At 46.9% G+C, this 19,982-nt stretch overlaps 1 protein-coding gene across 1 annotated transcript in view; it reads left to right on the top strand.

Annotated features, from left to right (window-relative positions):
* LOC140426923 (glutamate receptor ionotropic, delta-2-like) overlaps positions 1 to 19,982 on the top strand; it is a 758,287-nt gene that overhangs the window by 620,333 nt on the left and 117,972 nt on the right. Inside the window, exon 13 of the mRNA XM_072512211.1 lies at positions 9,487 to 9,631. Within this exon, the coding sequence (XP_072368312.1) occupies positions 9,487 to 9,631 (145 nt within the window). The remainder of the gene's footprint in view (positions 1 to 9,486; positions 9,632 to 19,982) is intronic.

Below are 19,982 nucleotides of genomic sequence, written 5' to 3'. Positions count from 1 at the left end.
GCATAATGCTTCAATTTTCAATGATACATTACTGTTTTTTATTTTAGTCCAGATTTTTTTGATTGCACACATTTTCATAATTGACATTATTTTTGTAGTATTCCTCTATGGTTTGTTCAGTTACTTTATAGCAATACCTGTGCTTTAGTTTTATGGCCATTTTGGCAGAGAATAATACAATACAATTTTATTGCACAGAAGAAATCCCCCTTTCCCATCATACCTATGCCAGTTTTCTGAAAAAACTGCCCCATTAGAGTCTTGCCCCAACCTCTTGCAGTACTTTATTAAATTTATCCTCTGAAAATATTTGTCCATTTTTTAAGACTAGTGTGGATATTCCTTCCTGTTTCTGATATGCCAACTTTTCTTTTATAAATTTAGAGTACCCAATTCATTTGTTTTCCAATTAAGGGGCAATTTAGCATGGCCAATACACCTAGCCTGCACATCTTTGGGTTGTGGGGGCGGCAATGGTGTTCCGCTCCACCCACCTCCCCTCAGGCCCTGACAGAAGCCCTCTTGCCAGCGGCACATCTGTCAGCATGCTATGATGATGTTGGACACTTTCCGTGCCCCCTCTCCTTCCCTCAGCAGCCACAATGCCGGTTTCACGATTTTTAAAGCACAAGTGAACCGCAGCGTTGGGAACTCAGCCCATTGGAGGAGGAGGATCGCAGAGGCCCCGGAGGAGGATCGCAGAGGCCCATTAATGCTACGCAAACAATGTTTACTGTACGTCCTGATGCACGATCAATTGCACAAAGACTAAAGTTGGGTACAACTGTGGCTTTATTACAGTTAGATGAGTGGCCTCCTGCTGCAGCTGGCGAAATGGCAGGGCACTGGAGGTCATGCATATTTATACAGTTCTCCCTGGGCGGAGCCAGCCGGCAGGAGCTACCGGCGAACCTCTAGTGCAGGTCCTACCTTACATCACCTATTACAGTGGATCACCACATTCACCCCCTGTTAAAATGAGTCCGGCGGGGGTGACGTGAAACTATATACAGTTAGTGCAATTATGTACAGTGGTAGGGAAAGAAAAGTCCATGTTGACGGTCCGGAGTCCGTCAAAGCCAGTCCGGTGCTTTGGTGCTTCGTTGGGAGCAGCATAACGGTGGCGGCGAAGTCAGTGCTGGCGGTGGCAACGATGGCGGTGCTGGTACTGGCCAGTCATCGGGGAACTCCGGGAGCGTGCAGAAGTCCTCTTCGTTCTCTTGTGCGGAAAAAGGGGAGGGGGGGGTGGTCTGGTGGGGTCAATATTCGCGGCGCGGTGGGAGGTGGGGGGCGCATCGGTGGGGGGGTGGGTGTTGGGGTGGAACCTGACGGTGCTAGGTCACTTGGCGAACGTCGGGGAACTCAACGTAGGCATATTGAGGGTTGGCGTGGAGCAGGTGAACCCTGTCCACCAAGGGGTCCGCCTTGTGGAGTCGGACGTGCCTACGGACAAGGACCGGTCCTGGAGCAGCGAGCCAAGTCGGGAGCGACACCCCGGATGTGGACTTCCTGGGGAAGGTAAAAACACGTTCATGGGGTGTATTATTAATGGCGGTGCACAATAGTGACCGGATGGAGTGTAGAGCGTCAGGGAGGACCTCCTGCCAGCGTGACGCTGGGAGGTTCCTGGACCGTAGGGCCAGCTGGACGGCCCTCCAAACCGCCCCATTCTCCCGTTCTACTTGCACGTTTCCCCGGGGGTTGTAGCTGGTCGTCCTGCTGGAGGCTATACCCCTGCTGAGCAGGAACTGGCGCAGCTCATCGCTCATGAATGAGGATCCCCTGTCACTGTGGATGTAGGCGGGGAAACCAAACAGGGCGAAGATGGTGCTGAGGGCCTTGATGACCGTGGCAGACGTCATATCGGGGCATGGGATGGCGAAGGGGAATCTGGAGTACTCATCGATCTCACTGAGAATGTACGTGTTACGGTCGGTGGAGGGGAGGGGCCCTTTGATATCCACGCTGAGGCGTTCAAAGGTGTGGGAAGCCTTCACCAGGCGCGCACAGTCCGGCCGGTAGAAGTGCGGCTTACACTCCGCACAGACCTGGCAGTTCCTGGTGACTGTCCTTACTTCCTCGATGGAGTTGGGCAGATTGCGAGCTTTGACCAGATGGTAGAATCGAGTGACCTCTGGGTGACAAAGGCTGTCGTGTAGGGCCCGGAGTTGGTCCACTTGTGCGCTGGCACATGTACCTCGGGAGAGGGCATCTGGGGGCTCGTTGAGTTTACCGGGGCAATACAAGATCTCGTAATTATAGGTGGAGAGCTCGATTCTCCACCGCAAGATTTTATCATTTTTGATCTTGCCCCGCTGTGTGTTATTGAACATGAAGGCTACCGACCGTTGGTCTGTAAGGAGAGTGAATCTCTTATCGGCCAGGTAATGCCTCCAATGCCGCACAGCTTCAACGATAGCTTGGACCTCCTTTTCGACGGATGAGTGTCGAATTTCAGAGGCATGAAGGGTGCGGGAAAATAATTCCATGGGTCTGCCTGCCTGGTTTAGAGTGGTGGCAAGGGTGACGTCTGAAGCGTCGCTTTCTACTTGCAAAGGCAGTGACTCGTCCACCGTGCGCATCCCGGCCTTGGCGATGTCTGTTCTGATGCGGGCGAAAGCATGTTGTGCCTCAGCCGCAAGGGGGAATTGGGTGGATTGTATGAGTGGGCGGGCCTTGTCCGCATAGTTTGGAACCCACTGAGCGTAGTAGGAAAAGAGCCCCAGGCAGCGTTTGAGGGCATTGGGGAAGTGGGGGAGGGAAAGTTCCATGAGGGGGCGCATGCGGTCGGGGTCGGGCCCGAGAAGTCCGTTTTGGACTATATAGCCGAGAATGGCTAACCGGGTCGTGCTGAACACACACTTCTCTTTGTTGTAGGTCAGGTTGTTTGTGAAGAGTGGCAGTGTAGAGGAATTTATCGAGGTTGGCATCGTGGTCCTGCTGGTCATGGCCGCAGATGGTGACATTATCTAAGTACGGAAAGGTGGCCCTCAAATCGTACTGGTCGACCATTCGGTCCATCTCTCTTTGGAAGACCGAGACCCCATTTGTGACACCGAAAGGGACCCTAAGAAAGTGGTAGAGGCGACCGTCTGCCTCGAAGGCAGCATATGGCCGGTCCGACTTCCGGATGGGGAGCTGGTGGTAGGCGGATTTCAGGTCAATTGTTGAGAAGACCCGGTACTGCGCAATCTGAGTGACCATATCAGATATGCATGGGAGGGGGTACGCGTCGAGCTGCGTGTAGCGATTGATGGTCTGGCTGAAGTCCACGACCATCCTGTGTTTCTCCCCAGTTTTAACCACTACCACTTGGGCTCTCCAGGGACTGTTGCTGGCCTCGATAATACCCTCCTTAAGCAGCCGCTGGACTTCAGACCTGATAAAGGTCTTGTCCTGGGTGCTGTACCGTCTGCTCCTAGTGGCAACCGGCTTGCAATCCGCAGTTAGATTGGCAAAAAGGGAGGGGGGATCGACCTTGAGGGTCGCGAGGCCGCAAACGGTAAGGGGGGGTAAGCGCCCGCCGAATTTGAGGGTGAGGCTCTGGAGGTTGCACTGGAAGTCCAGGCCCAACAGGAGTGCAGCGCAGAGATTAAGAAGGACATAGAGGCGGAAGTTACTAAATTCTACGCCCTGACCGGGAGGGTGACTGTACAAAAGCCTCGAATCGGGACGGAGTGGGATCCGGAGGCTAGGGAGATCCTTTGATTGGCAGGGTGGACCGCGAGGGAGGAGCACCTTACCGTATCTGGGTGAACGAAGCTTTCAGTGCTCCCGGAATCCAGCGTGTACGCCTTCTGCGCGTAGTGTTCTTTGAGGAGTTCGATCCTTTTGTGTAAGTCGTGGCATCTTGGATCAACGGGAACACGCTGGAGCTCAGTCTGGAGTACAGGATGTTTATCTTCTGAGCCTCCGTTGGCGCGGGGTCCGCCGCATTGATGTAAGCCTCGAAACATGCTAGCCAGTGAGTAAAGTTTTTCCTGGCATCGGGCGAGTGAGGATCCAGCTGCAGGCGATCGGGCTTAATTCGGATATCCATTCTGTGGAAAATCTGACTGTAATAAATTGATGCACGATCAATTGCACAAAGACTAAAGTTGGGTACAATTGTGGCTTTATTACAGTCAGATGCATGGCCTCCTGCTGCAGCTGGCGAAATGGCAGGGCACTGGAGGTCATACATATTTATACAGTTCTCCCTGGGCGGAGCCAGCCGGCAGGAGCTACCGGCGAACCTGTAGTGCAGGTCCTACCTTACATCTCCTATTGCAGTGGATCACCACACGTCCGTTCCAGACTGCATTGATTCCGCTGTCGAGATGACAGAACCTATTCTCCGCCCAATCGTGTTTCTCAATTTCGCCGTCAGCCCAATGGAGAACCTCTCGCCCAGTGCCTTTGCCTTGAGCTCGGAAGGATGTGGCAAAGGGGAGGCAGGGAGGAAAGCTATGTGTGATTGGGTGAGAAAGTCCTTAGGGAGGCGGAGGGCTGATACTGGGAGGGGGGTGAAGTTGTCGGGGAGGGGTGAATCTGGGAGGGACGGATTAAGATGTCGGGGGGATGAATCTGGGAGGGGTGGATGAAGGTGTCGGGTGAGTGAATCTGGGAGTTGGGTAAAGTATTCGGAGGGGTGAATGTGCCCAGGGAGGTAGGTGTTACGGGGGAGGGTGGAGTAATTGAGGGTGTTTGGAGGGGGTCAAGGAGTCAGAGGAGAGATAGGAACCGAGGAAGCATGTGGCAGGAAGAAGGTGCCGGGGGTGGGGGCGGGGGGGGGGGGGGGGGAGGGGGGCTGGTTGGTGCTTGGAAAGAGTCTGTGGAGGGATGGAACAGATGGGAGGACGGAGAAGAAGTAGGAGGAAGGGACCCATGGGGAAAAAGGAGCCTGCGGGGTGGAAGGAGCCCAGTCGGGGAGGATGGAGCCTGGGGGGGAGGAAGGATTCTGGAGGGAAGGAAGGTTCCTTCGGGGGGGGGGGGGGGGGGGGGAGGGGGGGGGATCCTTTGAGTGTGGGGAGGTAAGGAGCCTGGTGAGAAGGATGTGCTGAGTAAGGAGCCCGGCTGAGAGGACAGAGCCTGGGGGGATGGGGGGGGGGAAAGAAGTCTACATGGGGAGGAAGGAACCTGAGGGAAAGAAGAAGCAATTTCTCATTTTACTGATGGCGTATGGAGACATGCAGATCTCGCGGCTTCGGAGACCTACCTGGGTAAATGAGGCAGCAGAGAAGGACGGACCATCTCAGCAATCCACTGAGAGAAGCATCATGGCAGCAAGAGTGTTGCCAGATATCAGTAGAAATGGGGAGGAAATGCATGGACTGTGTAGGCATCGTGCCAGAGATGTCTTGGCATAGTAGCACTTGTTCCATGGAAAGGATTCTGGAAAGTGGTTGGGGTGGTGGGGCCATCTGTATAGAAGGCCGAAGAATAAGAAAGAGGCCCCTGCCGTGGAAGCATCCACTCAGGCCTCATGGTCCCCTTGAGGCGGAGGGCCGGCTGAGAGGGAGGGAGATTCAAGCAACAGCAGGAATACCGCAACTTTACCAGCAGAAATAGGGCCAGCGTCTGTGAGGGCATGACAGAGAAGGGTGTAGAGGGGCAAAACAAACATGCACAGAAGTGCCTTTCCCCATGAAAAAGTTTGCCCCTCAATGCTGAACTTTCTTCAAATGACCAGGTGACAGTGTTAGTAAAGAATCTGACTCTCCTGCTGTCACTGACCTCTGCGCCATGCTGCAGGACAAGCTGAGAGAAATGTGTGGGTGCCAAATACAGTGAAATTGAAGATCAGTCTGGCCCTCGACTTCTGTGTCTTTGATTCTTTCCAGGGATCCATTGTGAACATGTGTCGATCTCCCAGTCTGCAGCCCACAAGAAGGTGAGCAATATTCAAGAGGGCCAGCGACTATGTGTGATGCTGAACCGATCCAGAAAGTCAGGTGGAGATGTTCATTGGCTTCAGGGTCTTCACTGGGTTCCCCCAAGTGCAAAGTATCATTGACTGCATATGGTCCTGAAGGCTCCCATGGATCAGCCTTCAATCAGCCTTCAATCAGCCTTCCATCAGCAGAAAATGTGTCCATTTCATTAATTTTCCATTGGTCATTGAAAACACATCCTTTTGTGTAGCCGCTCCCTGGAAAGCAGTCATGTTGTCTATATATTTCAACAGACCCAGGTGCATTGCTTTTCCAGCTCCTCAGCACACATTCTGGAACAGATATCAGGAGACATGGACCACCCACTGAGGACATGGCTGCTCCGGCTTGTGAGGAATCTATGCATAGGTCCAAATAAGTGGTACATCTTCCACAGGTCAACATAGGTGACCAACGAGCAGGCCACTGGGCTTCTGAAGATGTGATTCTAGTGGCTGGATAGATCCAGTGAAACCCTTCAGCATGCTGCAGCAAGTTTCTTATGTATCGTAATAGATTATCATAGATTATCATAGAATTTACAGTGCGGCAGAAGGAGGACTTTCGGCCCATTGAGTCTGCACCGGCTCTTGGAAAGAGCACCCTACCCAAGGTCAACACCTCCTCCCTAGCCCCATAACCCAGTAACTCCACCCAACACTAAGGGCAATTTTGGACACTAAGTGCAATTTTTTATCATGGCCAATCCACCTAACCTGCACATCTTTGGACTGTGGGAGGAAACGGGAGCACCCGGAGGAAACCCACGCACACACGGGGAGGATGTGCAGACTCCGCACAGACAGTGACCCAAGCCGGCATTGAACCTGGGACCCTGGAGCTGTGAAGCAATTGTGCTATCCACAATGCTACCGTGCTGCCCACAATGGTCTGCAATGCACTGGATGACCTTGCACTGCAGAGGAGGAAGCATTGAGGAATGAGAACATTGCTGATCATGGTGCCTCCTCCAATGATGAGCATGTAGAGGAACCAGCTGATAATGCGATGCAAGTTGGGGGAACCATTGGTCTGCAAGGAAGGAAGGCTTGGAACGTGCTAATGCAGAACCGTTTCCTGTGATCCTTTTCCCTTATCGAAAGATTCCAATAAAGCATTACTCTTAATTACTTATACGCAAGGTTGGCACTAACACAATTGAAAGTAGTTCACAGAACACATTTGATGAGGTCGGGAATGAGTCACCTGTTCGAAGTGGTTGAGGACATTTGTCAAAGGTCCAGGAGGGGGCCGGCTAATCATATGCACATGTTTTGGTCGTGCCTAATCCTGAGAAAGTTCTAGAACACCTTCTTTAGCACCATCTCAAAAATGTTACAGTTGGATCTAGAACCCAGTTCCCTGGGGGCCATATTCAGGGTGCCAGACTTGCCAGAGATCCAGACAAGGGCGGGGCCAGATGTCTTAGCCTTTGCCTTGCTGGTGGCGAGGAGGTGGATCCTATTGGGTTGGAGGTCAGTTGCTCCCCCCATGCATCAGTATGGCTGGGAGGTTTAATGGCGTTTCTGAGCCTAGAGAAGGTTAAATTTAGCTTGAGGGGTAATGAGAGGTTTCACAAGAGATGGCGTCCGTTCATATCTCACTTTAAGGAATTAGTCTCAGTCAGCAGCTTAGAAAGGATAGCTAGTTAGCTGATTAATTTTTTTTCAGGTTGCGGGAGGAATTGTTAAATGTTAGTTAGATATGTGTAATGTAAATTATGTTAAAAAACATTTTGAAAAAGCTAATTAAAATATATATATTTTTAATGAATCCTGCTTTCACCTCCTTCATTTAACACTTCATTATCCAGCACCCACGTGCACAGCACACAGTGGCAAGACTGAGGAGCTGAACAAATTTGCTTCCATCTCCTCTCATTCCTTCCAAAATATAGATGCAGAAAAGTTAATCCGAGATTGATCTGGTCAAACTACTTATCTATCTAACCTCTCAAGAAACATTAAAGCATTAATATTTCAAGTAATTTGTAACTGGCTATTGAATTTATTTCATGAACAAAGTCATGTTCTCAGGAATTTTATATTTTAATACTGCATGTTTGAGCAATTTCCCTTGTGTATCGTCACTTGCAAAAAAAATGGTCTCTCATTTTGCTGGAACAGAGAAAACTATGGCTCAATTGCACATCCTTATAATTTTTGCATTCCTCAAAGCCACAGATTTAATCAGCTGTTTGACATATCCATCATGCACTTGTTAGAACATGTATGTTAACTCCAGCTGGGAAGCATTTAATTTAATTGATATACAGATGGAATATTCTGCCATAAAAATCAGCACAGATGTGTATTTTCTCAGCAACTATAAATTATTTATCCACACATAGAGCAGATATTTTTGCAAGGAGAGAAACATGTTGGATGTTGATCATTAAAAGCTTTTAAGCTTCAGGTTTTGTTCCCTTTATATTTTTCTTTAGTGTGCTTCTCGTTTGTCTACTTAGTCTCTTAAGGGCCAGTATTCCAGTTCTGCCCATGCCTGGAGTTAAGATATGGCCTTAATGGCCCAAGCTCATCCCTAGTTCAAGAATCAGGTTTTTCTATAGGTTAGGCATTCAGCAGCATGGGACTATCTCCTGACATATAGACTTGTGTTTAGAAACAGAGGCCTTCAGCATCTGTAATGAGAAGTTTTGAGTGCTGCATAGGGCCATTAATTTAGATTTTGCATGCATCTAGTCTTCGGTTGGTTTCAATCCGATGATTGGATATCATCACTGTTTTGATGTTCTTTTGGCCTTCTTTCTGAAAAACAACGGTGTAGAAATTCAATGAGGCTGCACTCGTTTCAAATGTACAAAAATATGTATTATGTCCAGCAACATGCACATTCTGATCAGGAAGTGCATCTCCTGCCATATTGGTATTGGCATCAGTTGACCCAGGCATCAGTGCCTATTGCTTGTTTGATGCCCTGTTTCCCAAATTGTTTTGCTGTGAATGTAAGCTGCGCTGGGTTGGCTACATTCAGGAAGATCAGGTTTGCATGTCGCCTCAAGAGTCCTTGAAAGGACCATTGTAGGAGTAAATAGAATATTTTAATTTTCGCCCCACTCTGAGGCACCACTGCCACTGGGTGGGGGGAAAATAAAATCAGGGCCATTAAATTCTCAAGCTATGCTGTAGAGATGTGAGCACTAAACATTAAAATATCAGATTATTACTTAGAACCGCTTTTTAAAAAGTATTAATAACTTTCCATCTGGTGCCATTTATAATTGCAATTACTCTCAGATTCAAAAATGTAAAAACAAGGGGATGATGACACATATTTTCCCTGAGGGTCATGAGTCTTCAGAACTCTTTTCTCCAGAGAGAGGGGCGGAAACAGGATCATTGCATATTTTAAAGGCATAAATAGATAGATTCTTGACCAGCAAATAAGTCAAAGGTTATCAGACAGGAATGAGAATAAATCACTATCAGATCAGCCATGATCTTATTGAATGGCAGGGCAGGCTCGAGGAACCAAATGGCTTACTTCTGCTCCTGACTTGTTTGTTCTTATGCATTTTAATATATACCAATTTGAATTACCCTTTTCTTTCTAGGAACAGGAGGAGAAGTTCCCATTAACACTTTGGCAGTTCGCTTGTTGATGGGGTTTTGGTGGCTTTTTGTGTTTATAATCATCTCAACATACACTGCAAACCTAACTGCTATCTTGACCAACAATCGAATTGAAAACCCTATTCGGTAAAACATTGTTTTTTTTCTTATAGAAGTGTATAAATAAGTTTGAGTTACTGTTTTTCATTAAGTACAAATGAATGGTGAATGTTTAATTCAAATATTTTTTATAAAAGGGCATACTACACCTTGGAGGACATTTTAAACATTATCTACTGTGTGAGCTGCCCCAAGCCTGTTAAGTAATGGGTTAAGAGACATTCCAATTAGTTGCCTCATTTATGTTAAGTATCCAATAATTGACACTGATATGTAAAAGAGGCTTCAGGTGGCCTTTGTGTCAGGTGATGTGAAGATAGAGTTTTGTGCAGAGTCTGTTAAAGTGGAATAAAGGTGTTTGTAAAAAGGAGCAGTACCTTTGACTCTTTATACAACAGCAGCTAAATGTCTAACACATGGTAGCAGAGGATGGTTGCTGTGCAAATGTGAAGGGTTGAAAGATACAACTTTTCCAGACCTAACCAAGGAGTGAGTGAGAAGAAAAAAAAAGAAGATATATGGCTGAACCTAGGATAAAGATGGCCGGATATGACTACCCCCCCCCCCCTCCCCCCCGGCTTATTTTCTGAAAGGGGATTGTATGACCAATGGAGAAGTGCAGTAGTTATGTGTACTATGGTAACTGCCTTGGGAAAGAGAAAACAAGGAATGGCATTGGCTCTTTCCCTGCCTTATGACAGTAAAATCCAAAGCAAAGTGTTTTCAGAGCTGGAATTGGAAGAGTTAGACTCAGAAGAAGGTCTGGGGACTCTATTACATTATAGGGATAAGATTTATAAAAAGGATGACTTGTTAAGTGCATATGAAGCATGATCGGATTTGATAGGTTCCAGAAAATAGAGGATTTCTCCATGAAGACTAAATAATGGAATTTGGCAGACTGTATAAAAGGCTGCAGATACACAACCTGGAATTTCCACAGTATGTGTTGGCCTTTGAATTACTTGACTGTGCTAGAGGGAGCAACATGGATAGGCTCCTGGTTTTGACAGGAGCTCAGTTTGCGGATAAGGATACCTTATTCGATCAGATGACAGAAGCTTTCAAAATGTTTCTGGGGAAACATTTGATTCCGATGGCTCTGATGACCCAAATAGGTCAGTCTGCAATAAAGCAGAATATGGAAAATACACTACTAAAATGATGGCGAAGTCGCACATCTACAAACAGGTTCCAAGACTATAGAAGGAGATCGGGACAGAAACCCAGTTAGAACCTACAGTACGAAGATGAACCCCAGAAATGCCCGGGGTATGATAAATCGATGTGACTCTCAATACCATTATGCTTTCAACTGTCTAACACGTTACAATAGAGTGCTTGAAGCGACACATGACACGGAAGAGTCAGAAGAGAAAAAAGATAGTCATCAGAAAGAAGGCATTGTCCTATTAACAAGCAGTTTTACACCGGTAATGAGGGCATTGGTTGCAGAATCCTTCAATTGTGCTGTATTGGACAGTGGCAGCACATCTACTGTGTGTGGAATTGACTGGTTAAAATGTTACCTGGACTCCTTGACTGCTGAAAATCGTAACGAGGTTAGGAATTTGAAAGTTCCACAAGTTTCAGGTTTGGGGATGATAATACTCTGAAGTCGCTGAAAAGAGCGGTGATCTGTTGCAATATTGCCGGAGTGAATCATTTCATTAGCACGGATGTTGTATCAAGTGAGATACCTTTGCTTCGGAACAGACCATCGATGAAGAAAACACACATGAAACTGGATATGGAACAGGATAAGGCAACAGTTTTTGGAAAGACGGTGGACTTACAATTTACACAGTCGGGACACAATTGTATTCCATTACTGACAAATAATATTTCATGTACAGTTGTTAAGGATGTGTTAATGGCAGTTGAAAATGGGACTTTAGCTGAAAAAAGGCTTGTTGTTTTAAAACTGCGTAGCAATTTGCACATCCATCTCCTCAGACGCTGAAAAAATTATCAAAGGATGCAGGGGTAAGAGATGAAGACTATACTAAACTGATAGAACAGGTTAGTGATCGCTGTGAAGTTTGTAGGGAGTACAGAAGGACATCAGCACGACCGATAGTAACCCTACCTTTGGCCAGAGATTTTAACAACATTGTGGCCATGGACCTTAATGCCTGGGATAAAGCCAATAATATATATTTTTTGCATTTTGTAAATTTAGCTACCAGATTTAGTCAATCAAAGATTGTACGAAGTAAAGAAAAGAGAGTAATTCTGGATCAAATCGTGGAAAAATGGATAGGGACAGGAATAGGCCCATTGGCAAAATTCCTTATGGACAATGGGGGAGAATTTGCTGATGATGAGTTTAGGGATATGTGTGAAAACATGACTATCACAGTTATGAATACAGCTGCGGAAAGCCCATTTAGTAATGGTGTGTGTGAAAGAAACCATGCGGTAATAGATGACATGCTCCGGAAAATTTTGGCAGATAGACCAAACTGCAATCTAAATTCAGCTTTAGCATGGGCGGTTCATGCAAAGATTTTATTGCAGATGGTTGGGGGCTATAGTCCTTATCAATTAGTGTTTGGAAGAAATCCTAAAATTACGTCCATTTTAGATGACCAGCCTCCAGCTTGGGAAGGGACTACAATTAGCTCTGCCTTTGCTGAGCATTTAAATGCATTACATAGCAGTAGAAAAGCTTTTTTGGAAGCAGAAGTCTCTGAAAGAATTCGCAGAGCTTTAAGACATAATGTACGGCCATCAAATCCCGTTTTTCAGCAAGGAGACATAGTATACTATACGAGAGACTATTTTAATGATTGGAAAGGCCCAGGGAAGATCATAGGCATAGATGGCAAAACAACTATTTTGCAACATGGCAATCAAACTGTTAGGGTACATTCATCAAGGATAATGGGTACAGATAACAAATTTTCAAATTTAGACAGAGCAGACAGACATGACGAGGAACCAGAGTCATCTGGTACTCACGTGTTACAGAACTATGAGGACCAGTTAACTGATATAGACAGGGTTTCTGTAGAGGAACACAACACTTCTGATGAATTAGAACAGGCCATTTTTCCGATAGGACAACTGTCAAAAGTTGGTACAAAACTGACATACTTGCCTGAAAGGTCTAGTCAATGGAAGGATGCAACTATTATTAGTAGAGCAGGGAAGGCCACTGGAAAGTATAAACATTGGCTGAATGTACAGCATTCAGGGGAAGGAGTCAAGACAATGGATTGGGAACACAAAGTTCAAAAATGGAGGGCACAGAAACGCAGTACCAGTTATGATAGTACATCGGATAGTGAACAGGTCTGCAGGAAAAGGTTGAGAACTATTGAAAGGACATCCCACAGCAGAAGGGAAAGATCAAGCAGTAGCAGTACGGAACAAGATACCAGGCGGGAGAGGGGACGTAGTTTATCAAGATCTTGGAACATGAGTAAGACTATGAATACTATTAGGAGTAGAAGCCCATATGCATGTGAGATTTTGGTGGCTTCCAATAAATTAGATGAAAAAGTTATCAAAGATTCCAAACGCAAGAACTGCATAGTTGGAGTGAATTTGGGGTATACATGGATAGGGGACAAAGAGCTCTGTCCCAGAGACGGATTTGTATGGAAAAGGTTCATCCGGATGGAACTTATAAGGCAAAGGCCAGGCTGGTGGCAAGGGGATTTGAAGAAAACGTAGAATATCAGGATTTAAGGGTAGATTCACCTACGGCAGGAAAGGTTATTTGAAAGATCTTCTTGGCTCTATTAGCCACAAAGGCATGGGAATGCAAATCTATCGATATAGAAGCTGCCTTTTTGCAGGGGCATCAGCTCCAGAGAGACATTTTTCTCCATCCTCCTAAAGAGGCAGCTAACACAGAAGAGTACTCTGGAAGTTGAACAAATGTGTAAATGGATTAAATGATGTGTCTAGAGTGTGGTATTTTTCGGTAAGGTCAGTTTTGTTAAAGTTAGGCTGTTGCCAGTTGAAAGCAGATCCAGCAATGTTTTACTGGCACTATAATGGAAATCTTTCTGGCATCTTTATGATGCATGTCGATGATTTTTTTGTGGGGTGATTTCGAAGCTATTGTAATCTCTGGTTTGAGGGAAGAATTCAAGTTTGGAAGTGAGACTTCCGGTGCTTTTAAATATATTGGACTGGAAATCGGATGGACTAAGTTAGGGACAACTTTACGTCAGCAATCTTATTTGGAAAGCATCAGCCCAATAGCAATTAGTCGTGGCCGGGTTTCGCAAAAAGACACAATGGTTTCAAAGATGGAAAAAGAGCAACTGCGAAGTTTAATTGAGCAACTGAATTGGTTAGGTAGACAGACTAGACCGGACGTGAGTTTTGATGTCTTAGAGTTGAGTACAAAAATGAATGATCCCAAAGTGGAAGACATAATAAGAGCAAATAAAGCGTTGGTCAAACTAAAAATGCAGGGGCGTGTTTTGAGGTTCCTGGTTTTAGGTGACCTTAGGCACTTGAAACTTATAGTTTATAGTGATGTGTCCTATGCAAATTTATGTGATGGGGTTTCAAGTGCAGGAGGGTTTATAAGTTTCCTTTTGGGGAACAATGGTAAATGTTGCCCTCTTGTGTGGGAAACAAAGAAAATAAGGAGACTGGCCAAAAGCACTTTGGCTGCTGAGACGTTAAGCCTTGTCGAGGCGGTGGATATGACCTATTATATATCTCAGATATTGAAAGAAACTTTGGGATTAGGGGATTTGGGTAATATACCTGTTGAATGTCGCATTGACAATAAATCCCTGTGGGAAAATGTGCACTCTACAAAAAGTGTCAATGAGAAAAGGTTAAGGATAGACATCGCAAGTTTGGAGCAAATGTTGGACAGAGGGCAGATAGCAAAAATTAAATGGGTCGACAGTAGCTATAAATTATCAGACTGTTTTACAAAAAGAGGGGCTAGTTCACAGAAACTTTTGGATATTGTTAATGAAGGGCGCCTGTTTCTGTGATTGCTTTTTTTTAATGAAAAAAAGAGAATGGGGGAAATTGCGTGTGTGTTTTTGAGTTTCTTGTAATTTTGTTTTCACCTAAATTAATTTTTTTCTCCAAGGAAGAAGAGACTGTTAAGTAATGGGTTAAGAGACATTCCAATTAGTTGTCTCATTTATGTTCAGTATCCAATAATTGACATTGATATGTAAAGAGGCTTCAGGTGGCCTTTGTGGCAGGCGATGTGAAGATAGAGTTTTGTACAGAGTCTGTTAAAGTGAAATAAAGGTGTTTGTAAAAAGGAGCAGTACCTTTGACTCTCTATCCAACAGCAGTTAAATGGCTAACAAGCCTCCCTGTTACCCCCTAGATGGTTTTGGTTCAAATTACCTTCTGGATTTTGGAAGGTATAGTCAGTGTAGCATCATTCTTCTAATATACTCCTATAGAGTATACATTACTTTTGTCAATGTTGTTAAATAAATGCATTCTTTCCTGCATTACCAAAATTGAAGTGTTGAGCCATTTATTGTGCATGCATTAAAATGGCAGAAAGCCAACTACCTACTTAAGGTAGGGTTAATGTCAAAAAGATACATCTTTAGCTACTTAATCTGATTCCTATAATTTCAAAGGATAGATAGCCATACAGTCAGCACAACTGGACCTGCAATTTATTCAATGATTTACCCTTGCACATCATGATCAGTTTTTTTTGGAAAGTACAATTCAATTTTCCGGATTCCTCCAGATGCCCTTAAAATACCATAGACCAAATTTCTTCCTACTTTTTTTCTCAATTATTTCATGTTACCTACCATGTTGACAATGGCATTACAAATTCCAGGATTATGTATCTTCCCCATTAAAGGTAACACTGAACCATCACAACTCCAACGCCTCTTGTCTCTATTTTTCCAGCATGTAACTCATTCATAGAATCATAAAATTTACAGTACAGAAGTAGGCCATTCAGCCCATCAATTCTGATTTGGCCCTTGGAAAGAGCGTCCCACTTAAGTCCCACACCTCCACCCTATCCCCATAACCCAACCTAGCCTTTATGGGCACTGAGGGTAATTTAGAATGGCCAATCCACCTAACCTGCACATCCTTGGACTGTGGGAGGAAACCAGAGCACCCGGAGGAAACCCACACACACACGAGGAGAAGGTGCAGACTCCACACAGAGAGTGACCCAAGCCGGGAATCGAATCTGGGACCCTGGAGCTGTGAAGCAACTGTGCTAACTACTACGTTACCGTGCTGCCCTTCACTTGTCATATGTCTTTAAAGATCTTGGACGAGCTGAACTGTAGTTAATAGCAGAGCAAAATATCATGAAAGCTGGAAATCTGAAATAAAAACAGAAAATACTGGAAATCCTCAGCAGTCCTGACAGAAAAGTCACCAGCTTGAAACATCATCTTTGTTTCCCCTCCACAAATGTCGCCAGACCTGTGGACTATAGTTAACTTGCCCCATCTTAACTGGCTCTATCTTAACTGTTCCTAACCTGTACCTAGTTGCCTATGAACAGCAAGTATTCGGTTTGTACTGGTTAAATCAAAAGCATTGCCTGTATGGGTGCTCCAGCTTGTTTGGGAAATGTTGTGCATGGTAATTGGAAGTACGCATGTCAGATACCCCAGATCATCAAAACAAACCCTTGTGTTAGAAAGCAAAATATGAGTTACTAGACTTTCCTTCTTAATATATTGAATGCATTAATGCATTAATGACTGGTAGAAGCTTGCTACCAATTGTTCAAAATGGCAATAACTTGCCTATCAGGCTGCATCATGCTTTGAGTCCAAATGCCTTAATGATGAGGTAAACTGGCAGCAGTGATGGAAAGAAAAGGAAGCAAATCCTTCACTCACACTGTTTCATGGGACATCCTGCCGCATGTGCCCAAGGTTTTGTGGGTCAGGTATAAGCCGGTTCAGTCACATGAAGACCCACGGCAGAAACTCGTGACCCTCAGTGGACAAAAACATAAAAAATAGAAGCAGGAATAGGCCATTCTGCCCATCAAGTATGCACAATTTAATGTGATCATGGTTGATCCTTTATCTCAACACTATACTCTCTCCCATACCCCTTGACACCTTTAGCGTCTAGAAATCTATTTATTTCTTAAATGCATTCAGTGACTTGGCCTCCACAGACTTATCACAAAATCATGGAATCCCTACAGTGAAAAAGGAGGCCATTTTGCCCATTGAGTCTGCACCGACCCTCCAAAAGAGCACCCCATCTAGGCCCACTCTCCTACCCTATCTCCACAACCCCACCTAACCTACACATGTAGTAGAGAATTCTAGCGATTCACCACCCGTTGAGTGAAGAAATTGCTCCTCATCACGGTCCTAAATGGCCTACCCTGTATCTTGAGATTGTGACCCCTTGTTCCAGATCACACGCAGATATCATTCTCGAATCGAGGAACAGCTAATAATGGCAACAAATAAATTGTGTGCTCCAGTTCATGAATGGACATTCTTTGTAGCAGTATGGAAGTTCAGTCACTCACTCATCATCTGCATTGCCAGCACAGTTTACAGGGGTGGATTGTCCTTTTTGGAAATTTTCTGAATAGTCCCATGACTGGTTCCCAAATGTTGTAATATTCGCTCTGGTAATACAATAAACTGGCACCTTCATTGTACACAGAAATCCTATGCTCTTTTGGGAAGCCATTCTGCTAAAGGATTACTTCCATCATCAAAAGCTCGAGGGTGTGATCTTCCAGCCTCGTTACGCTCTCACTCAAGCAAAACGAGGCCAATGAATAGCGAGAGAAGCCAAAAACAAGATCCCCGCCAGGCGCCAGTTTGTGATGCAACAGGCCCGCTCCCATAGGCAAAATAGGGATCTCACCGTAGCGTGGCGAGAAACCAATTATCACCAGTTAAGCCCCATTTCCATAAAATTAACGAGAGCCTCCCTTTATGCAACGGCCTCCTATCATTCAGCGAACTCCCCAGCAAGTGCTCACGCTGGTGCTGATTAGTGCTCCTTTATTAAAACGTGCACCTGGCGGAAGGACTTCTGTGGGGAGCTGAGGATGTGAGTAGCCATCTTTGCTCACAGGTAAAGAGCATGGAGGCGCTGGGCTTGCTGCCCCTGTGCTCGACAGGGGGTGGGGGACCCTCAGCTGAGGGTGGGTGACCTTCCGCAAGGGTGGGCCAGCCTGGGGGGAAACCATTTGCAGCACCACCATGCCAACCCCTGGATCGTGTGTACCAGTTGCGGGGGCAACCCTTGGTCCTGCCCGTCTGCTCTAACATCCACCCATAATGTCTACCTACTGCCGAGGCCTCTGGCCGTGCAGCTGAAGGCTTACCCTCTAGAGAATTGGGTTTTTTTAAATTTAGAGTAGCCAATTAATTTTTTCCAATTAAGGGGCAATTTAGCATGGCCAACTCACCTAACCAGCACACCTTTGGGTTGTGGGGGTGAAACCCACGTAAATACGGGGAGAATGTGAAAAGTCGACACGGACACTGACCCAGAGCTGGGATCGAACATGGGACCTCGGCGCCATGAGGCAGAAGTGCTAACCACTGTGCCACTGTGCTGCCCCCGCCTCTAGTGAATTGGCAGTTGTGGTTAAGCGCGAACTTCATGGATGCCAAGTGAATCACCGTTGGTGCGCGGGCCAGGTAGCATTTGGGAGTCATTGCCTAGCATCCCAATCAGACCACGATGCCTGGACAGTGTACCTGAACACTGCGGGATGCAACACCACACACGCAGCAGCCAGCATCCAAACACGCAGGGGATAGGACACAGCTCCAGGGAATGCCCATGGCCGGAGGGTGGATGAGTGTACGGGGACGGGACTAGCGCCCGGTCTGGTTGTCGTTGTGAGCAGGTGTCTGGGGTGCAGGGTCCGGCGCCCAGTGAGAGGGGCCCGCTGTGGCTTTATGTGGGTGGGCAAAGCGTTCCGTGTAGGGGGTGGGGGGGGGATCAGTGGAGGAATGGAAGGTCTCGGGGTGGGATCCACCGATATTTGTCAGTCTAACACCCTCTCCCAATGCCTTAAAGATATTGAACGCTATGGCAGGATTCTGGACGCATAGGTTGCCCTAGTGATGCTGGTACTCCGCGATGCAGCCAGACAGCGGAGACACCAGCAGCAGCTGTGTCTGCAGATGTTCAAGGCATATTCCGGTCCCTGCCCCACAACCTGAGGACCCGGCTGCCCATGAGGCAAGGGAGGGACCCCAAGGGGGAGTCCCGCAATGGCCCAGGGTCTACAGGCTTCGCTGATCCTTTGAACAAATGACAGACAGCACTTGCCGCAGAAAGATCTGCCTCAACAAGGAGATGGTACAACACTGTACCATATCCTCGCCGACTTGGTACCACGTGGAGGAGATGGACACCTGCTCCTGGTGGCCGTCAAGGTAACTACAGCCCTGAACTTTTATGCCACAAGATTATTCCAGTGCTCGAGCGGGGACATGCGTGGTATCTCACAGGTCACAGCCCACACGTGCACCCGGCAGGTCACGGATGTCCTGTATGTCCGGGAGGAAAACTGCATTATCTTTGACATAAACCATGCTCAACAAGGTGACCGGGTGCAGGATTCTCTGCCTTCGCCAGGATGCCCCAGATCCAGAGGGTCATAGATGCCACGCATGTTGCCCTGCGCTCACCCCGCCATCTGGGGTGCCCTATGTTAGCAGAAAGGGGTTCCACTCCCTCAGCATACAGCTCGTGTGCGACAACCAGATGATGATCATGCACATGTGTACGCACTTCCTGGGGAGTGTCCACGACAGCTACGTCCTGGGACAGTCAGTCATCCCTGCCCTCTTCGAGGAGCACCCCAGGATGTGCGGCTAGCTCTTGTGGGACAAGGGATATCTGCTGAAGATCTGACTAAGGCACCAGTACGGGGGCTGGAGACCAAAGCAGAGACCCGGTACAACAAGCCCATGCAGCCACACGTGCTGTCATTGAGCGGTGCATCAGACTCCTTAAGATGCGGCTCTGATGCCTTGAACCGCTCTGGAGGTTCCCTGTAGTACACCGCACAGAGGGTTGACCGCTTTGTTGTGGTCTGCTGTGTCCTTCACAACCTGGCACAGCAGTGGGGCGACGAGCTGGAGGTTGATGACGAAGAACATGTGGCCTTCTCAGAGGAGGAGGAGGAGGGACGGGGAGGAGAATGATGAGGAGGCACCAGACCAGCAGGGGCTGGAGGATGAACTGGAGGCTATAGGACAGGCGGCAGCGGTGAGGGTGCGTCAAGCCCGGAGGCCCAGAAAGGCCACTATACCCACCACTTCACCTAGGACCTGGCCTTGTCCATCAGCGTAACCTTACCCACCCACCACCCCATTTGCCACCCTCACAGAGTATGTCACATCACTCCAGGGTGCTGGGACTGTGTCGGCAATGTCAGCGG

This window comes from Scyliorhinus torazame, chromosome 7 (assembly GCF_047496885.1).
Source record: "Scyliorhinus torazame isolate Kashiwa2021f chromosome 7, sScyTor2.1, whole genome shotgun sequence".
Taxonomy (NCBI): domain Eukaryota; kingdom Metazoa; phylum Chordata; class Chondrichthyes; order Carcharhiniformes; family Scyliorhinidae; genus Scyliorhinus; species Scyliorhinus torazame.
Note: the sequence above shows the minus strand (reverse complement) of the source record. Positions and strands in the feature narration are given on the sequence as shown.